The sequence below is a fragment of the Caloenas nicobarica genome, chromosome 9 (genome assembly GCF_036013445.1).
Source record: "Caloenas nicobarica isolate bCalNic1 chromosome 9, bCalNic1.hap1, whole genome shotgun sequence".
Classification (NCBI taxonomy): domain Eukaryota; kingdom Metazoa; phylum Chordata; class Aves; order Columbiformes; family Columbidae; genus Caloenas; species Caloenas nicobarica.
The window spans coordinates 21,271,771-21,289,993 of record NC_088253.1 but is presented as its reverse complement, the minus strand read 5'-3'; the positions used below and the strand labels follow the sequence as shown (position 1 = coordinate 21,289,993).

At 43.8% G+C, this 18,223-nt stretch overlaps 1 protein-coding gene across 1 annotated transcript; it reads right to left on the bottom strand.

Moving 5' to 3' along the window:
* Window positions 1–4,119: 4,119 nt before the first annotated feature.
* LOC135992168 (uncharacterized) lies at window positions 4,120–14,334 on the bottom strand. The gene is made up of 11 exons (XM_065641157.1): window positions 14,131–14,334; window positions 11,889–12,023; window positions 10,609–10,733; window positions 10,300–10,368; window positions 9,730–9,843; window positions 8,818–8,933; window positions 8,472–8,527; window positions 7,026–7,078; window positions 6,218–6,345; window positions 5,717–5,873; window positions 4,120–4,616 (listed from the first exon to the last, which is right to left on the bottom strand). The coding sequence occupies exons 1-11, from the start codon at window positions 14,332–14,334 to the stop codon at window positions 4,514–4,516; spliced, it is 1,260 nt and encodes a 419-aa protein (XP_065497229.1). The 3' UTR covers window positions 4,120–4,513.
* Between the last annotated feature and the right edge of the window lie 3,889 nt (window positions 14,335–18,223).

Here is an 18,223-nt window from a genome sequence, read left to right as displayed (position 1 = left end):
AACACAGATAACAACTTAAAAAAAAAAAAAAAAAGAAAGAAAAAAGAAGGAAAAAAGAAAGAAAAAAAAAAGAAAAAGAAGATATTTCAAACCAATTGGGTGGGTGGGAAAACTAAGGTCAACTCTCAAGCAGAAGGAAAAAATGAGACCAAAAAAAATGAGGCCATAGTATTAGTAGAGGTTTTGGGGCCCAGATGTGCCGAAGATGCCTCTGAATGCAGAACCCAAAGTCACTTGGTCACACGTAAATGGAATCTCCACCTTGTCGAGTCGCTCCAGCAAATCCTGTCAGAAAAAACGCTTTGTAGAGGCAAAGCTTCCCTCCCCGCTGCCCCAGCCCTCCAGGCCATGGGTTGCACCCAGACCCTCTCTCCTGTCACCATCTTCTTGCTCAAATGGCATCTGATGGATCTTCCTTCTACAAAACACATTTCGAACACCTACGGCAACCAGAGGTCCCTTGTCAGCCTCAGATGTCACAAGGTGCTGTGACAAGGACTTCAGCCATGCACCACTCCAGGATTATCGTGCACGGGGCCATTTCTAAGTTACTTTGACCACGGCATTTGGGATCAGCACTTAACACATGGTGTCCCACGCACAGCTACCAAGCAATGGAGGAGGACACTCCAAAAAACATGGCACTCCTACTTTCCCCTCTATCTCTTTCCTGGAAAACATGATGAAAATGTGAGCGAAGCTGCTGAGACATGTCAGATATGCATCTCCACCCCCCTGCTGTGGATTAAGAAAAGAAGTCATGCACCACTCAGCATATTTGGAAAGTCTCTGGTGCACAGAGCACACACCTCCAGACGTCTCCATCAGTGACGTTATTTATAAGTGGCCCAAACAGCTTGTTAGGCTAATTGCTCCTGGAGGGATTTCACTCTATTGAGAAAGCTTGAACAGGGCTCAACTGTTCCAGAGCATTAGCTGCCACTCCTCCCTTTGATTTACATCCCTCGTAAAATTTTATGGCCAGATTAGAATGAACTTCACTTGCACTGTGTTTTTTATTAAGCTTTTTTCTGTGCTGAATAAAAGCAAAAAATCAATGCTGCAACTAATTACAGCCTCAACCGGGAAAGGAAAATGCCTCAAAATGGGGGGGAGGACCCAAAAACGCCTCCAGAATGGATCCCTTTGGAGGTCTTGCTTCAGTCACCTGAGCTCTAAGTATGTTAGGAGAGCAGTAATAGCAAAAAAGCCACAGTTTAGGGAAGAGCAATTTTGGACAGAGAAAGACTGATGTGGGAGAGGGAGAGCGAGGCAGTCAGGGTTCCAGTAAATGGGAGAAGGGAGTGGGTGGTTATCAGTCATTTTGTCTGGAATGTCCTTAAGTCATTTGGCTGCTGAGCTTGTTCTTATGGAGGGAAAAGTCTACTTTTGAAATAATTGGTTGCTTTACAGAGATAATTCAGCCATATAGTGCCTTTTTTTTGATGAATTACAGAACTCCCTGGGCTACACTTTGCTTCACCAACTGCAAAGTTAGGACATAAATCCAAAGAGAAAAAAGATTTTTCTTCCTTTCTTTCTGCCAGTGAAATACAATGTCACTGAAAATGGCTTTTATATCTATACTATGAATACAAGAAAGACTGCAAAAAGGAAGGAGAATAAATAAGCCTAGTAAAATATTTACCATTCTAGACATCAGTAGCCAAGGCCAGATTGATGAGACTTAGTTTGGGGCTGACAGCCTTTAAATGCCCCCTTTGCAAGTGCCTGAATCTTGAAATTCGACATGCATGTGAGCTCCAGTGGGACACGCAAGTATTTTGTGCTAGCATTTTGCCGTGTCAGGCGCTGGCCCATTGACAGCAGCAGGAATTACAGGTGTTCAGTTCCTCCCAGACGTGCAAAACGCAGATGCTGGAAAGCAGCTCATCCCGACAAGGCTCCAGCTGCCTCCCTTCATGCCGGACGAGAGCAGATCATTTGCTACATTTCACTCCTGGCCAGGACTTACCTCCATTTGCTGCCTTTTTTTTTTTTTCCCCCCTCAAAATTAATGCATTTGGGCAGCAGCAGCATTTCGCAAGATGGATTTTTCCACCGAGAAAGGAGCCGCAAGAGAGGACCACTTCATATGGTCAAAGCATGGGTCTTGGTAGATTTATTTTAAATTAAATAAGTTATTCCATGTGTCCTGGACAGAAGCTCACTATAAACTAATTTGAAATCCAGGGAGAAAACCCCCAACAGTCAATTTTTCAGTCCTGCAAGCTGAAATACCAGTAGTTCATCACCTGGCAAATAAACCTGCCAGCTCGAACCTTTATTAATCATTTTCTGTACCCTGCTTGAACTTTTCCAAACTGAACTCCGGAGTGCTCTAATTCTCCATCCACTGGTACCAAAAGAAACAAGTAAAGAGCACAAAAGGAGAGGGATAAAGGCTACGTCGCCCTCCTCTGCCTCCTCCACTGCAGGAACATGAATTTCAGAGACCGTGAGTGGGACGGATACTTGCCATTTGTCCCCCAGCATCCCCAGTTGTAGCCCAGTTTCTGCAAGTCAGAAACAGCCAGATCAACACCTTCCTCGATGGGATAGATTTTTAATTTTTGACCTGGATAGAGAAATTTTTTAGAGCAACTTCTCTAACTGTCATTCCAGAGCAATAATTAAGAATTTTTCCCATTATCTACATTCCCTGAACCCTCCAAAGACCTTGCTTGATTAAGTGCCTGTATTCCTTCTTCTAAATGTTAATGTTTTAGTCTTCAAGAAAAAAAAAAAAATAAGGAAAGAGATGACAAAAACTCTACAGAAAAAAAATAACAGATGTTCCTGAGATCGTAACAAAATGAGCCACACACTTCATAGGAACAAATTGCGATGTATAACACAGTTATTTTTCTAACCTTTCTAAAATTACCTATTTGACTGATTTCTTATGTGTAAAAAGAGGCATAAGGCCTTTCCTTCTGTCAAAGTACCATTGTCTGGAGTAATTTAGAAGCTCCCTGTTTCTGTGCACTGAGACTTGCAGCACACAGACAGATTTAAGACATCTTTAAATCTGCACAAGTCTCACAAGAACGTGTTTCTTAATACCACTGTAACTAGAGAAGTATTTATAGGAGATGCTCAGCTAAAACCCAAAGCTCTGAATCAATGACTATCCCAAAAGAAATGCGATCGTAAGGCTGCCTTGCACACACAGCTGATGGTTCGGGGTGCAAGGAGGGGCACGGCACTTGCACCACACATCTGTGCAAATGCAGAACAGGGACAATGTTATTAATTAGGGAGCAGGAATCTCTCTGCACAGCTGCAGAAGAGACTGTGGATAGCACCAGCTTGTCGCATGGTATCAGGCTGTTGCCTCCATGATCACGGTTCAGTAACACATCCCAAATTTGAACATGCATTCCTGTGATATTTATAGGTTGGATAATTTTATATTCTGGAACCTATTCTGCATATAACGCTGTTATAGTAGTAAGTCTAAGAGCTATCTCAGAAAGGATAAAGTCTTCTTTAAAGTCTGTGAGTCTCCTCCAGTGTCAACCTAGCAGAGATTATATAGACATATATACACCCAGATTTCACTACTTAAATGGAGTGGAGGTATTATTATGGCCTATCCCTATGATGCTCCTAGCAGTTTCACAGCATTGCTGCCTGGTACAGAGAATGAGGCATCTTTTCTTAATTCCTTTTGTCCAGATCTATCACGTAACTATTTTTTCCTGACACATCGTATGTTTCATTTCCAATACTTAATGGCAAGATGCATCTAGGTAGGGAATACACTGTAGGTTACCTTGGGCCAGCAGCTATCAGTGACTGACATGGATGTTGTGATTAATAAGGCAGCTAAGTTCAAGTGAATGATGAGAAATTCAGGACGTCTTCTAAATCAGCCTACCAGACCCTGACTTTCCTGCAGACAAGGGAAAACTCTGTTTGTATCACTTATTTCATTGGCCATTAATGCTATTCCTACAGGACACCTCATTCTGGATGTACTTTCTCCTACTTCTTCCACTTCAGCTCTCACACAGTTATAGACAAGACTATCAAATCAGTGTAGTTTCCTGTAATAGCTTTTTTCCCGTGTTTTAATGACTATAACATCCAGAGAGTTCAGAAAGATAGAGCTTTTATTACAAAAACAAATGTGAAAGAACAGAGGAACGGCTAAATTGGCTCAGAGACCCACGTAGCCCAGTGTCCTGGTCCTCACGGTGGGGAGCAGCTGGCAGTTGAGGAAAAATACCAAAAGACAGAGCAGAGCGCACTCCTCCTGCAATCAGCTGTTCAGAACTTGCCGTTAAATTGCCTCCAGACCGTCACAGTGAGCAACCGCTAAGAGCTCCGCAACTAAAAATGTATCATCTATCTCATTTCCCTCCAAATCCTTTTATACCCTTGACCTCCATCCTAAGGAGTTCCGCACTCAAAACTCTGCATTTTGCAGGGAATAACTTTTTTTTTTTTTTTTTAATTTTTTGAAAGCTGCTGCTTGCTAACGTCACTGGGACAAGCTTGCAAATGCTCACGGGGGAGAGCTGTCGGTCGCAGGGTGCCAGGAGGAAAGGTCAGGTCCTTCAGCTTTTGATCCAAGCCGCAAATTCGGAACCAGCTGGGCGGCTTCATCCCTGCAAGAAAAGCAGCGATGCTGAGTTGCTGTTCTGCGGGGAGGGGGATGAACCAGACACCCACCCTTTAATTTCTAACATGGTTTGGATTCGGAAGCAGATAGGAGATGGTAGCCTACAGGAATGTTGTCAGCATTGCCAAATTAAGCCTTCCTGGGACGGATTTAGGAATGTCCAGGACTGTCTGGACTTGCAGAGGGTTTGGGTTTTAGTGGGGATTTCCACGCTGCGTTATTTATTTCCTCCACCTCGCAGGTTTTGACAGCAGTGAAGGGAGTGGAGCAGGTACCTGGCAACTGCTACAGACCATGGTTTTCAAGTTCATCCAGTGGGCGTTTGGCAAATTAGTGGCCTATTTTACTTGCTTAAATGTATCTGGTTTTCAGAAGAAGCTGAGTGCTCAATCTCCTGAAAGTCATCTCTGGCATCTCCTCTGAAGCCAAGAATTAGTGTTGATTTTAAAAAGGAAACTCAATGTAAACAACTAAACTTGCTTTTTTTAAATGAGAAACAACTCAATAGGGAAAAGGCTCCAGTAAAAGACTGTGATAATCACGTGGCAAGGGAAACAGCAATTCACTCAGAAGCCCATATTTGTTGATATAATCCTTTCCTCCAGAAGAGCCATTCCTGTATTGATTTTCTGATTATTTCTCTGTTCTGTGCACTAGTCTGACAAATACTTGTGTGAGCAAATTTCACTCTGTAAACGGTTAGTCTGCTGTTTGGGGTACAGGACTCATTATTTTTATAATCTGACAGATTGCCTAAGTAGGATAGTCTTCAGAATGGACCATCCATCAGCTCATAAACCTATATGGAGACCTATAAAAAAACCCTACATAAATCTATAAAACAAACAACTGAACAAGTGTCCATGGTTTGTCTGCATGTATGAAGTACTTGCACAATTATTCTTTTTCAACTAATACATGTTTCTCAATTTAATAAACACATTAAGCATTAAATGAACAACATTTCTTTACATCAGATAAAAAATCTGTGCATTTGTGCTTCAAATAATCTAGGGAGCTGTAGCCACACAGGTCAATATAGGAGGATGGGAATTCTTTACCTCTTCTTGCCTATGATTAATTTACCTGTAATAAAATTCAACCAAGCCCCAGCCTTGCGTTAACCCGTTCAGCTGGAAATCCGCAATGCACTCGTGGAAAACGCCGCGTCCAGTCAGGCCATTATACACCACAGGGCAAGCCTGCTTATCCAGCGTTGCAGAAACATCAAAGTACTCGCCACCTTTGATAAAAGTAAAAAGGGTTGAATGTCACCAATCTTCAGTAGTATTTCATCTGAAAAATTCCCAAGAACTAATAATTTCCCATATGGTTTATTCTCAGGCTTTTCTAAAGAGCAATAGTTTTCCCGTCTGCTTTGTAAATTAAGCAAAATCTTTGATGAAGCCATATTTCCAGAGCAGCTGAATCCACCTCCTAACATACATTTTAACACCCTGAAAGTGAAAACCACACCATTTATTTGCTCCAAGGATCGCATGGAATTTCACTGAACAGTGAAATTAAATTAACTGTGTGCCAAAAAGCTGAAAGCAGACATAGATACGCAGGCTGCATTTGGCTCACCAGCAGTAAAAGTGACTCCGTATTTATCCCCGATAACACCATCAGCAGCCATCTCGGCCAGCGAGGCGTTGGACCACTCAATGCCAGCCTTCCTCCCATCGGGGAAAAAAACATAACCTACAGTGAGGCTGAAAGGGAAAGAAATGGAGTAGAATTGAACTAAAATTCAAATGGAGCAGCACATTGGCTTTCCAGGGGAGCTCAACGCTGAGCGTCGTCTTCATCCCTGGAAAGCAGCAGGAATGAATGAAAAATATTAAAAATATTATCATTAAAATATTAAAAATAATTGAAAATGTAAAAAAATATTGCGGGATGTTGCAAATGCTAAGGGGGGAAGCCACACATGAAGGAAAGATGAGGCTTGCAGGATGGATTGTGGCGGGCAGGTGGGACAGGTGGGTCACTTGGTCCCACTTGGCCAGAGGGCCATGAACGCTGGTCTTGGAGCTTCTGGATGCAGAGAGCACCAGTCAGCAAGGCAGGACTCCCCGCATAATGACCCATTACAGACGGACACACCTTCTTAAATAGCTGGAAGTGCTCAGCTTGTACCTCTAAATCACCTAGACAGCCAGACAGGCAGCTGCATAAGCCAAACAGTAATTGAATGGGAAGGAAATAATGGAAGGTAAAAACTGTCCTTGTGACTAATTGCAAATGGAAAATAGGGTGGAGGGACTGGGGAGCAAGAGGGTGTGGATGGAAATCAGCCTGCGCAGGTTCAAAGCAAGAATGCACATACAGGTGTCCTCTGCCACCTTTAAGATGTATGTTTTTAGCAGCATAAACTTCCCTGGTTACTTACTGAGTTGTGGTTGCTGGCATGTTAATAACTGTTAAATGTGCTGCAGTCCCGTCCTGTAAGAAAGCGAGAAAGAAAAAGCGGTCTAATTTGTGCAGAATAATTTCTGTGGATACAACTGAGGTTATGCAGTGTGCTGCGACTTTACATGTTTAAATCTTCCCAGTGCATCTTCTCTGAAAATCTGTCTGCAAATGAGAGTCCAGGAACATAAACCAGGAGAATGTAAGGACATTAAGGACCACAGAAACCCCATAGCAAGCAGACATATGAGAAGGAGGGAAATACATACAGAGATGTCAGCTAGACATAGTCAAAACTGATGGGCAATCTACCAAATTTGGCCCTGCTTTGACCAGACACCTTTTCTAACCTATATTATTCTATGCCTGGGAGGAAAAATGTTAAGTAAGATTGAACTAGAATCTCATGTTTTTATTCCTTTCTCTTCCATCCTTGAATCTGAATCCCTTCATGCTCTACTTGGGCTGCTCTGAGGCAAATACAACTACGCCGTGATGTTACATATGCACAGACACTCGGGGTATGAGGACTCCAAACTTCAATCGGCAATAAACTTTAATTCCTTCTTAGCAGTCAGATGGCTTTTAATTAGGAAAGGGAGAGCAGTAGCCATTTTGAGTCCTGAATAATGATGAAGAAAAGGGAGAGGTCACTACCTGATTACGCACATTACAGCGCAAAAGCGCAGCCTTATTAAAAGATACACAGGCATATGTTAAATCACAGCAGCTACTGGATCTGCACATAGCTGGGATTTTCCAAGGTGTGTTCCTGTGCCGGCTGGGAAAAGAAACTTTTATTCTGAATTCAGCCTCAACTCCTGTAATTCTGCCTATAATGCAGAGTTTAGATTTCTTCACGCCTGTGTTGGCAAAGGAAATGCTCTTTCAGGAGCATCTGTTGGGGTTGCGCGGCAGCTTGTACCGCCAGCGTTCAGTGTCTCCCTGGGCTGTGTGCTCCCAGCAGCCGCAGTACAGGCAAAATGGCAAGACAGAGAATTATAGCTCAGCACCGGCAGAAATATTTGCTGACTGCTGTCACGCAGGCTTAGGATCTCTGCTAACGCCTCGGGCTCTCAATTAGTGTGAATCAGCACTGCATCAGCTCCATGGAGCGCTGGGTATGTGCGGCGCCTGAGAATCTGTCCTGTAAAGCTACCTAATTTTTCTTTAAAAAGCCAAAACAAACAGTTTCAATTTACCAAGACAACTTTTGGTTCAATCGGTGTAGCAAAATCTCAGTTTTTACACACCCAGCTTTTGAGAGCTGCTCCCAACATGGATATGTGCTAACGATGGCACCAATTAGCACTTCTGATTGCACACTGTGGATGCTCCCAATGCCTTATTTCTGGATAATGACTGACAAGTTCAGAAACACCTCCAGTTTCATGGTTACGGAGCACAATGCTGTGTTAATACCTACTTCAAAGCGTGCCAAAATCATGACATAACGGTAAATCTCAGACCAGTCCCGGATACCTGCAAAAAAGAACAAAACCCCCCAACCTTAAGTTCACCATTGCTGGAAAATGTGAACAAATAGTACCCGATTTGACATTAACTCTGGATAAAGAGATATCCAGTAATTGATAACATGGTAAGCATATGCATGTTCCCGAAACAGTAATGGTATTTCCTCTGAAATGTCTTAAATTCATGCCCAGTCACGACGTTGTTGTCTTTAAAGATAATCCTCAGTCCCAATGTCCTGCCAGTACGAGCTATAGTGAAGACAGCCAAGTAGAGTGACTTTTTTCTGGTGCTGTTACCGTAAGAGTGGCTCCGAACGCCTTTGAGGGAAAGTTCTGTTTTCTCCTGATTTTCTATTTCAATTTCTCCAACAGACTGGCCCCACTGCTCATGTCGGAAATGTTGTTCTCTTTGTCTGGAGGAAAGAAAAGAGTGAATCGACAGGCAAAATCGACAAGGCAAAATCAAGGCGGCCTCAATGCCAATCTGATAGACTTACATCCCAAAATGTCTGGACCATGTCTATGCCAGATTTTACACATTAAAACCCACTTTTACATTTCCCAGTTATTGCTATGTAATGACTATTCCCACCCTGACAAACTAGAAAAATGCCCTTTGTTTGAAAAAATGTTGTATTACCAAACAATTGCTGCTTAGAAGTCAGCAGGTATCACCAAAGACAACACACTATTGGTTTACATATTTTCTGCTTGCATTTAGACAACACAATATTAATATTCATGTTTTCTTCATGTATTTTCAGCTCTCTGAAGCTTGTATACTAATGAAAAAAAAAATAACTTTAGCCCTTCTTTCACAGGATTATATGCGATCCTTTGCTTAGATATATCTGCACCATTGACTTTGGAAGTGGTTTGAATCAGGTTGTTAGCAATGAAAAAAGAGAGAATAAGAAATATTCCTAATGCTCGAGGTTTTACAGACCAAAACTCTGGGCAGGTCCCTCCGCCCACATGTTGGGAAGACCCCGTCCATGTGCAGGATCCTCCCCAGGGGACACATCTGAGGGTGACACCTCTGGTGTGGTTATGAAACCAGGAGACACCTGACAGGAGCCACGTCCTTTATTGGCTCACTTCAAATTAAACCCAGCTTCTAAAATTACCTGTAACGATACATGACAGACCCTGAAGAGGTCTATAGCAAAATTCCTGTTAACCACAGAAGAAATTAATCTTGCCTCTCACTTTTTGACCCTTTGGAAGAACTCGAAGGTCCACGGTTCCTGGGCAAAAGCACGTGCAAATGCACTGCGGTGACTGTCGGCACTAAAGTCAAAGACTTCTGTGAAGTTCTCCCAGCTAGGAGAAGAGGGAAAAAATAAAATACATTATTAGCCGCCATGTGATACAAGGCCAAGCTGTGCACTTGCTACTCTGACAATGGCAATCTTTATATTTTATCATTATTCGATAAATCTGATTTTTGTAATTTTTAATATGTTACTACTTTTCAAGGAAGCAAACAAAAGGAAACTGAGAAGTGCAAGAATCAACAGATTACCTAGGAAGGGATGCTGAGCAGGGCATGCTTGCTCTCATGTAGTCTGTCTGGAGGTACAAATGCAGCATCACTCCAGAAATGCTGTGCTACTTTGACAATAAATCATTTTTTATCAGACAAATCAAGTCCAGAAACAGAAAGCAGAGGCAAGGGCTTCATGCGTTACTTTGTGCACATGACCCTTTGAAAACAGCAACCGAATCTCTAACCACAAAGTCACGATACATCCCAAAGCAAAAGTGAAATGCTCTTACTGGAAAGAGAATTTAACTGGTACAAGTTCACCTTCCTCTTCACTCCACTGCTGTCGGTAGGGTCCTTTTCTGTAAGGCAAAGCACTACAATTTTGTATCACTCTTAAACAAACAGCAAAACATTTCTTACATGCTTAGAAATGGATGCAATAGGAGACATTGCAAAAGAGAAATGCTATTGTGTGCTAAGAGAGAACAGTAATGCTACATTACAACCCTACACTGGATGGAGTTGTTATTAGCTGTATTTTCATTCCATAAAAATCAATGTGCGCTATTGTTACCAAATACTGTAAAGTGCTGCAGTACCTGAGTAACCCATCGAAGCTTATTTTCCAGCGCATTTGGGGCTCTGCGTATTCAATAGCGAGCCCTCCTCCACTCCAAATCTCTTCGGATTCATCACTCACCAGCATGTTTGGATGTTGTGGGTGCTAAAAAGACATTTCGGGAAAACATTTTCTTAGTTCAGTTGTGGGGTTGCAACGCGGGTGAATTCCTGCTCTGAACGTCCTCTGCAGGAGGAACAGTTGACTGAAATGGCTTTTTTTCAGTTCTTCCTGATTTCTAGTAATCAGATATTAGAGAGGGAAAATTGCATCTAAACCACCTGAGTTATTAGAGAGCACATCATTGTTTCAGATCATATAACTGAATTACTCAGCTCCTTACGCTAGTGCCTCTGTGAAGCTGACAGCCAAGCTGGGGCAGGGCTGTGGGAGTAATTCGGTTCGAGACCGAATTTGATGAAACTCTAATTCGGAAATTTCTAGTGCATGAAAGCTCCCAAAATTCTCCAGCTGCTCTTTGAAAAACAAGTCTCGTTTTCTAAAGCTGCCACCTTTCTAAAAGAGAGCTCATGCCTGTTGCTGTCAGGAAGGATGTAAGAAGGTCCTGACCGTGGCCGACAGTTTGAAATGACAAAGCCACAAAGTAGTATTGTTATACTAAATATTACTAGAAAGCCAAATAATGCACATCAACCTTCTCTTTTTTTGGTCTCCTCCTGGTCATGGCTACTTACCAAAACAAAGTTGTGAGCACAAAAATAGCTGAGTGCAAAGAGATTTGTGCCAGATCTTCTGTCCTTCTTTACTATGTAGCCAGTTATTAGCAAAAGAGAAAATCCACAGGCAAAATGTGTGATTAATACTGTTTTCATTTTATCAAGAATAAAGCAGATGTACATATAAGTCCCTAAAAACATTCCTTTCTCTTTGAAAGAGGCAATTCTACAATAATTTTAATAGCATTTACTCTTTAGGAAAGGAGGAAAAAAAACCAACCATAACCATACAACGTAACTTATTAACCATGCACTGCATGCTCAGATTCTTCCTAAGATACTTAACAGGGCATTTTTTAGAAAATACACCGTTTCATGCACATTATGGGAAAAAGGGAATTAAATTCAGATACCTACTCAAAAAATCAGACATAACCAGTAATCTGGCCAGTGCTACCACTGTCTTTAGGATGTTAATGTGGTGAAGATGCAGAGAACGTTAATTTTTGCTTGGGATCCCACCACAGGTTCAAGACAGGAGTCAAGCACTGCTCTGGAATCTCATCCCACATCCACCACGTACTTCAAACTCTCCTGTTCCCTCCACCCGCAGGAAGAGCCACATCTCGCAGATCCCGTTCGGGCGTTTGGCAAGACGAGCGATCACAAAAGTCTTGTTGGTCTCTGCAAAGCCGGTGAAATAAATTGAATCCAGCGCCTGGGGAAAGGGAGAGGGATTTCAGCTCCAGCTGCAGGCATGAAGGGAGGGGAGAGGGTGAGTAATTCTTTGTTTTCCATGGGTTGCTTCTTAGGAATCAAAGTTTGCTTTCACTTTTTATATTTAATACCAGGCACCCCAGGGAGCAGCCAGAGTTTTGCCAGCAGCGGTGAAGCCTCGTTCATAAAACAAGACAGTTCATGTGCCCAGAAAACATTTAGTTAATCTGGCGCGCAACACTCACATCAGTCATTGACACAAAAAAGCATTTTTCCTTTCTTTTTTGCCCATTTCCTTATCAGGGCAGACACAGAAAGCAGGGAGGGAACAGCTGAGAAGCAGTTTTAGAGAGGGAATGTAATTATTGCCTGATAGACACGGACAAGGTAAAATACTATCCTTAACTAAGATGATTATTTTGCAATGAGAAGTTCCCTTAACCAAAATCCTTATGAAAAGCATCCTCAAAAAGTGTCTGCAAGCAAGAAACTGAGCCACATCTAGACCTAGCTTGTGTGAAGGACAATTTATACTTAGGGGAAACATAGAACCAAAAAGGGAAAAGGAAGAGAAAGCCATAGGAAACCCAGCACTTTACTAACATGATCAGCAGCTGGACTGGTGTAGGGCCAGTTACCATCCTAAATCTCAAAAACCGTTACGCACAGAAGTCCACAACTTCGAATCTAGATGTGTATTTTCACATATTTGTGCAGAACCCACTCAAAGTGAAGTTTTAAAAGCTGGAATATTGAAGTTAAGTTTTACGTATGCATTTTGGGGTATGGATGAGGTTCTGCTTCTGAAAAAAAAAATTCATTGTAAAATGAAAAAAAAAAAAATCAGATTATTATTGCCCTTCAGCATACAGATAAGGGAGGATTTTGAGGAGATACACACAGAGTGAGCCTATTAGATGCCAAAGCAAAAATTCAGAGACATCATTTCTGGAAGTATTTTCCAGAAGAGTTTGGAAGATGGTGTCACTCCTGCCCTATCAAATTTGGTCGAGATTGGCAAAACACTTCAAAATGCTCCGAGCACCAGCTGAATTAGTAGAAAGGAAAAGCTAGAGAAAACAGCTTCTTTTTTTAAAGGCTAAGCAGAAGCCTCAATGCATTTCTTAATTAATATGACTCCAGGATTCCCAGGAGGCTCCAGGAAATGTCGGCAAGAAGTTGATTTCTCACAAGAATGACTTAGAATTCAAAACCTCAGCTGGCATCTGCAAATCGAATCTTGATGAGACAAGGAAAACCAAGGGAAATCCTGTCTCATCAGCCTTTCCGCTTTCCCCTCCCACTAAATATTACAGCAAAGCCCACCCAAAGCTCCCCGTTAGGCACAGTGAGTATTTTGAAAGGATGATCCATGAACATAGGCAAGGTACAGGCTGTAGACAGAGGGTTTGCTATTTATTAAGCGGACAAGTACGCCTGGAAAACAAGATTTAGTTCACCAAGTGTGTGAAAATAAAAGGCTTCTGTGTCTGCTTTTTCCAACTGATATCATCTGGTGTGACTTGAGGCAATCCTTTTCCCTGCAAGAACAGTCAAGGCAACATCCCCATCCTGTGATGGTTGAAGGGAGGGGAAAGGATGTGGGTCCCGAAGCTTTATGGGTCAAGCAGTGTGGGTACTGGGCACCAGGATGCAGGGGATGGGGGTTCCTGATGGATGCAGGTCCCAGGGGGATGCAGGGTGCTGGGGTGCAGGGGATGCAGAGAGGTGCAGGTCCCTGCGGGATGTGGGTTCTGCAGAAGGAGGTGGTGTGGGGCCAAGGGGAATGGGTGTTGTGGGGCAACATGGGTTGCAGGGGATAGGGGTTCCAGGGACTGGGGGTGCTGGGATCTCAGGGGAATGGGAGTGCTGGGAGATAGGCATGCCAGGGATGGGGCGGACAGAGGTGCCAGGGATGGGAGTGTCATGGAAGAGGGTCACGGGAAAGGGGCTACCGGGGAAGGGGCTCCCAGGACTGGGGGTACCAGGGGTCCAGGGAGATGGGGGTGCCAGGGAAGACAGTGTCACGGAAGGGGGTCCCGGGAAAGGTGCTGCCGGGGAAGGGGCTCCCAGGATTGGGGGTACCAGGGGCGCGGCGGGACACTCACGTGGGGGTCGGGGCGGAGCGGGCGCGGCCGCCGTGACTCCGCGGAACCTCCGCCGGCCGCCCGCTGCCTCCAGGCGCCGTGGAAGAGCAGGAGGCAGCCCAGGGCCCAGCGCTTCACCGGGACCCAAGCGCCAGGGGCGGCCGCCCGCCGAGCCCCGAGCAGCGCCAGCAGCGCCGCCGCCAGCAGCGCCAGCAGCGCCGGCATCGCGGAGCGGGGCGCGGAGCGCAGCGCGGGGTGCGGAGCCGGGCGCGGGGCGGTGCGCGCTGGCGCAGCGCGGGGTGCGGAGCGCGGGGTGCGGAGCGGGGCGGAGCGCGCTGGCGGAGCGCTGCGCGGTGCTGGGCGTGGGCTGCGGTCTCCGCCAAACCCCGCCTCGGCGCCGCGCAGCGCGGTGTCCCGGGGCCGGTCGCGGTCATTTCCGCGAGGGGCATGTCCCGGCTGTCAGCTGGGAAGTTGCATTTGCTTCGTCTTTTTTTTTTTTCTCCTTTTTCCTTTTTTTATTTTTTTTTTTTTTTTTTTTTTGGAGAATCTCGGTCCCGGCACATTTCGCCCAGCCGTATGGAAGCGCTTAAAGGGAAGTCAGGCAGCTCCACTGCAGAGGCACAGCCAAATTTCTAGGAAATGTGTTTCTGGTTTCTGGAGCACAAGTGTGATGGGGAGCGGTTCGGGGATTTGGGGCTGTTCAGCCGGGAGAACACGAGGCTGAGAGGAGACCTTATCGCTGTCTGCAACTGTCTGAAAGGAGGTTGGAGCCAGAGGGGGTGTTGGGCTCTTCTCCCAAGTAACGACTGACGGGACAAGAGGAAACGGCCTCAAGTTGCGCCAGGGGAGGTTTAGATTGGATATTAGGAAAAAATTCTTCCCAGAAAGGGCTGTTGGGCATTGGGACAGGCTGCTCAGGGCAGTGGTGGAGTCACCATCCCTGGAGGGGTTTAAAAGGCGTTTGGATGAGGTTCTTAGGGAGATGGGTTAGTGCTAGAGTTAGGTTATGGTTGGACTCGATCATCCTGAGGGTCTCTTCCAACCAAAATGATTCGATGATTCTATGAAATCCTTCAGGTTAAGGGTTGTGGTGCCAGAGAGGTGGGTTTTGGGGTCTCCCCCCTGAGGCTATCACGGGGTATTTGGGCAATATCAGCTGCTCTTGCCCAGACTGAAGGTTGTGGCTGTTTTCATCTCTTTGATGAGGACCGCAGTTCACTTTTTAGATTTCTGACCCTGTCTTATTGGGCTCTCAGCATAAATGGGTCCTCGACTGTCACAGCCAGCTCTGGCCAACGGGCAGGGACAAGGCTTGGCAGCCCATCTCACCCAAGCCACCAAAAAAAAAAAAATCACCATGACCATCCCTGCAGCATCTCTTGTAGGTACTGTTTCTAGAAGCTGTATTTTCCATGGCTTTTTGCTGGCTGCACAGTAGATCTTTTTATTCCCTTTGCAATTAGCAAGCATTTTGTCTCATTTCCCTACACTAAACGAAGCCCATTCTCTCAGGAGTGGTTGGGATGTATCTGATCTCCCTTTGGAGAAAGACGGGGCTCTCGAAACCCGGGTTTGCGTTTGTTTTCTGAGTGTTCTGGCTCCTTGTTACCTCTACAGACTGTTCAGCGGACTTCAAGTTCCTTGAAAAAGCATTTCTTGTACATTTTTATGCCTTGTCTCAATTGTCCCTCCATTTGGTAATAAAACCACCTGTGCTGTGATTTGTTTTTAATGGATTAGTGCTTATGGTTCTTTTGATTTCTGTCTTTGAGTGCAACTTGTTTTTAATAACCTCCTTGGCTCTGCTGCTTCTTTTTGCCCTTTATCTAGTCTTTTGTGATACTGATGTGCACTCGCTCTGCCTCTATGATCATGTTTCTATCTATATTTCAAAAGCCTTTAGTGCCTTAGATGTTCCTTTTACCTTCTTCTTAAAAAGCTTCCTTATTTTTACATAGTTCCTGTTTTCTGAGACCAGGCATAGCTGTTCTGCATTGCTTTATTAGTATCCATAGACCAAATCAAAAGGGAACTAAAATGCAGAAGACACCACAATTGAGACAATGAGGTTCGGAAATTTATTTCTGCAAATCGCCATTGCCTCAGTTAATACTCAAGGGGTACATCTTAAAGTTAACCACATAGAGTAGGCTGAGAGCCAGAGATAATAAGGTTATTTTCTTACTTCAGATTGTGTTGTGGAGGGACTGAAAATGATCTAAAAATAGGAAATGTGTCACAATGTTATCACCCTGCAGCACAGCAGATAGGGCTCAGCACACTAAAAGGCTGCAAAGGGAATGGGTTATGAAAAACAGCTTTTATTTTTAGTTAAAATTTAAACACAGTATTGGCAGAAAGCAATACTCAATGGGGAAAGATCCGCACAAATGACAAATCTTTGGGGCTTTACAAACATGCACATAATTAAACCCTCAGCAGCACTAGTCTCCTTGAGATGTAACGGCCTATGGCAAACGCCATATTCTTGTAAACTCTTTTTGTTTCCTAATGCAGTCCACGAGCAGCTTTACTGCACTTTGCAGAACGGTTGGAGTCCTCATACGAATCATTTGAATTTCAGTATTTGCGTTTCTGAGGGGAGGATAAATGAGGCGTGAATATTTCATATGTTCCTCTGATATGTGAAGTATTCAAAAACTCTCACAGTCTAAACAACGCATCGATTAAGGTTTTGTGGCTGCCTCTATGGAATCTGCAGCAGAGATAAGCTCCATTCCTTCCTACGAGGGCAGGAAACACGGAAACAATTTGCTTCATGCAACATTATGTTTCAATGTTTCTTAGGTAATTTGTTTGAAGACTTGAAGTTATCTCTGGCAAAAAATTTATCTTGGCAATATTGCTGGCTGTGGAAGTGGGTTCCAAACCAGCAGGACTCACCGAGGAACCAAAGTCCTGACATGTCTGGTAATGTTTTTAACATAGCAGAACCAGTCCTGTGCATATTTAAACAAGTCTAAGATCTGCTCCACACACTTGGCAAAAATGCGAGGAGGAAAATAATATTCAACGGATTTGAAGTTCAGAAGGACATGAGAAACCTCTGACTGCTGCATGGTGCTAAAAATACAAAGAACAAAGCAAGCTGAATGTAAGAATTTCTCGTTAGTATAAATTTGCTAACTTGCTCTTAAGCATCTGCAATATTGGCCATCAGACTTCACATTGAACATTTTAAACAGCAGTGCCTCTTTGAAATCCAGCTATCTGGCAAAGGAAATTGGTATGTCAGGACTATATCCCATCAGAAAAAATTATTCTGCACCTTCAGAAATCAAGGGCCTGAAAAATCAGATTAAGTGTAGCTCTGACGTCCAATGTGGTTCTCAAGATATTTGCACTGTAGCGAGTGGTATTTGCTATGAAAATCTATCCAGTGTTTGAGCAGAAATTAAAGCCAAGAAGAAAAAAAAGCGCGTCATGATCTCTCCTCTGAGCACTGCAAATGAAACTGGGTTTTCAGAACTACATCCAGAAGTAATGGCCATGCTCACATCTGCAGTGTGGGACCCAGACATTCCTGTCCTTCAAGAAAGCTCAAATCGCAGAGAGAATTTCCTGTTTTCAGCCTATATTTAAGACATATGTCATTGTATGTAATGTTTCTTTACAAAACTTGTCAAATAACTGTTTTATCTATACATCTTGTCTCCCTGTATTTGCATCTGGAGATACACTGTTTGCCAATGTCATATGATCAGTATAATTAATGTAATTTTGCGTGCCCCGGGGCTGTAGAAATGAGTGATGCACCATCCAGTGGACAAACGCACTAATTACACCACGGTGACAAGTTATTAAACCTCAGTTCCACTGAAATCGGTTGCAAAACTTCCACTGAATTAGAAGCTCTCAGGGACGAAACATGTGTGGGAACTGCTGAAATACACAACCCCTGGGTGTGACAACGTGCAGAGCCCTGTCTAGTCAATATTACTTAAAAAAACCCAACACCTAATTTTTTTTGTAATTTCTGGGTAACCGTCATATCTCAGCCATCCTGAGATAAAAGCATGAGGAAGGCAAAGTATTTTGCTTTTCTCAAGGGTTAAGCTCACTATAATCAGCACTGCACCCCCATTAGTATGTA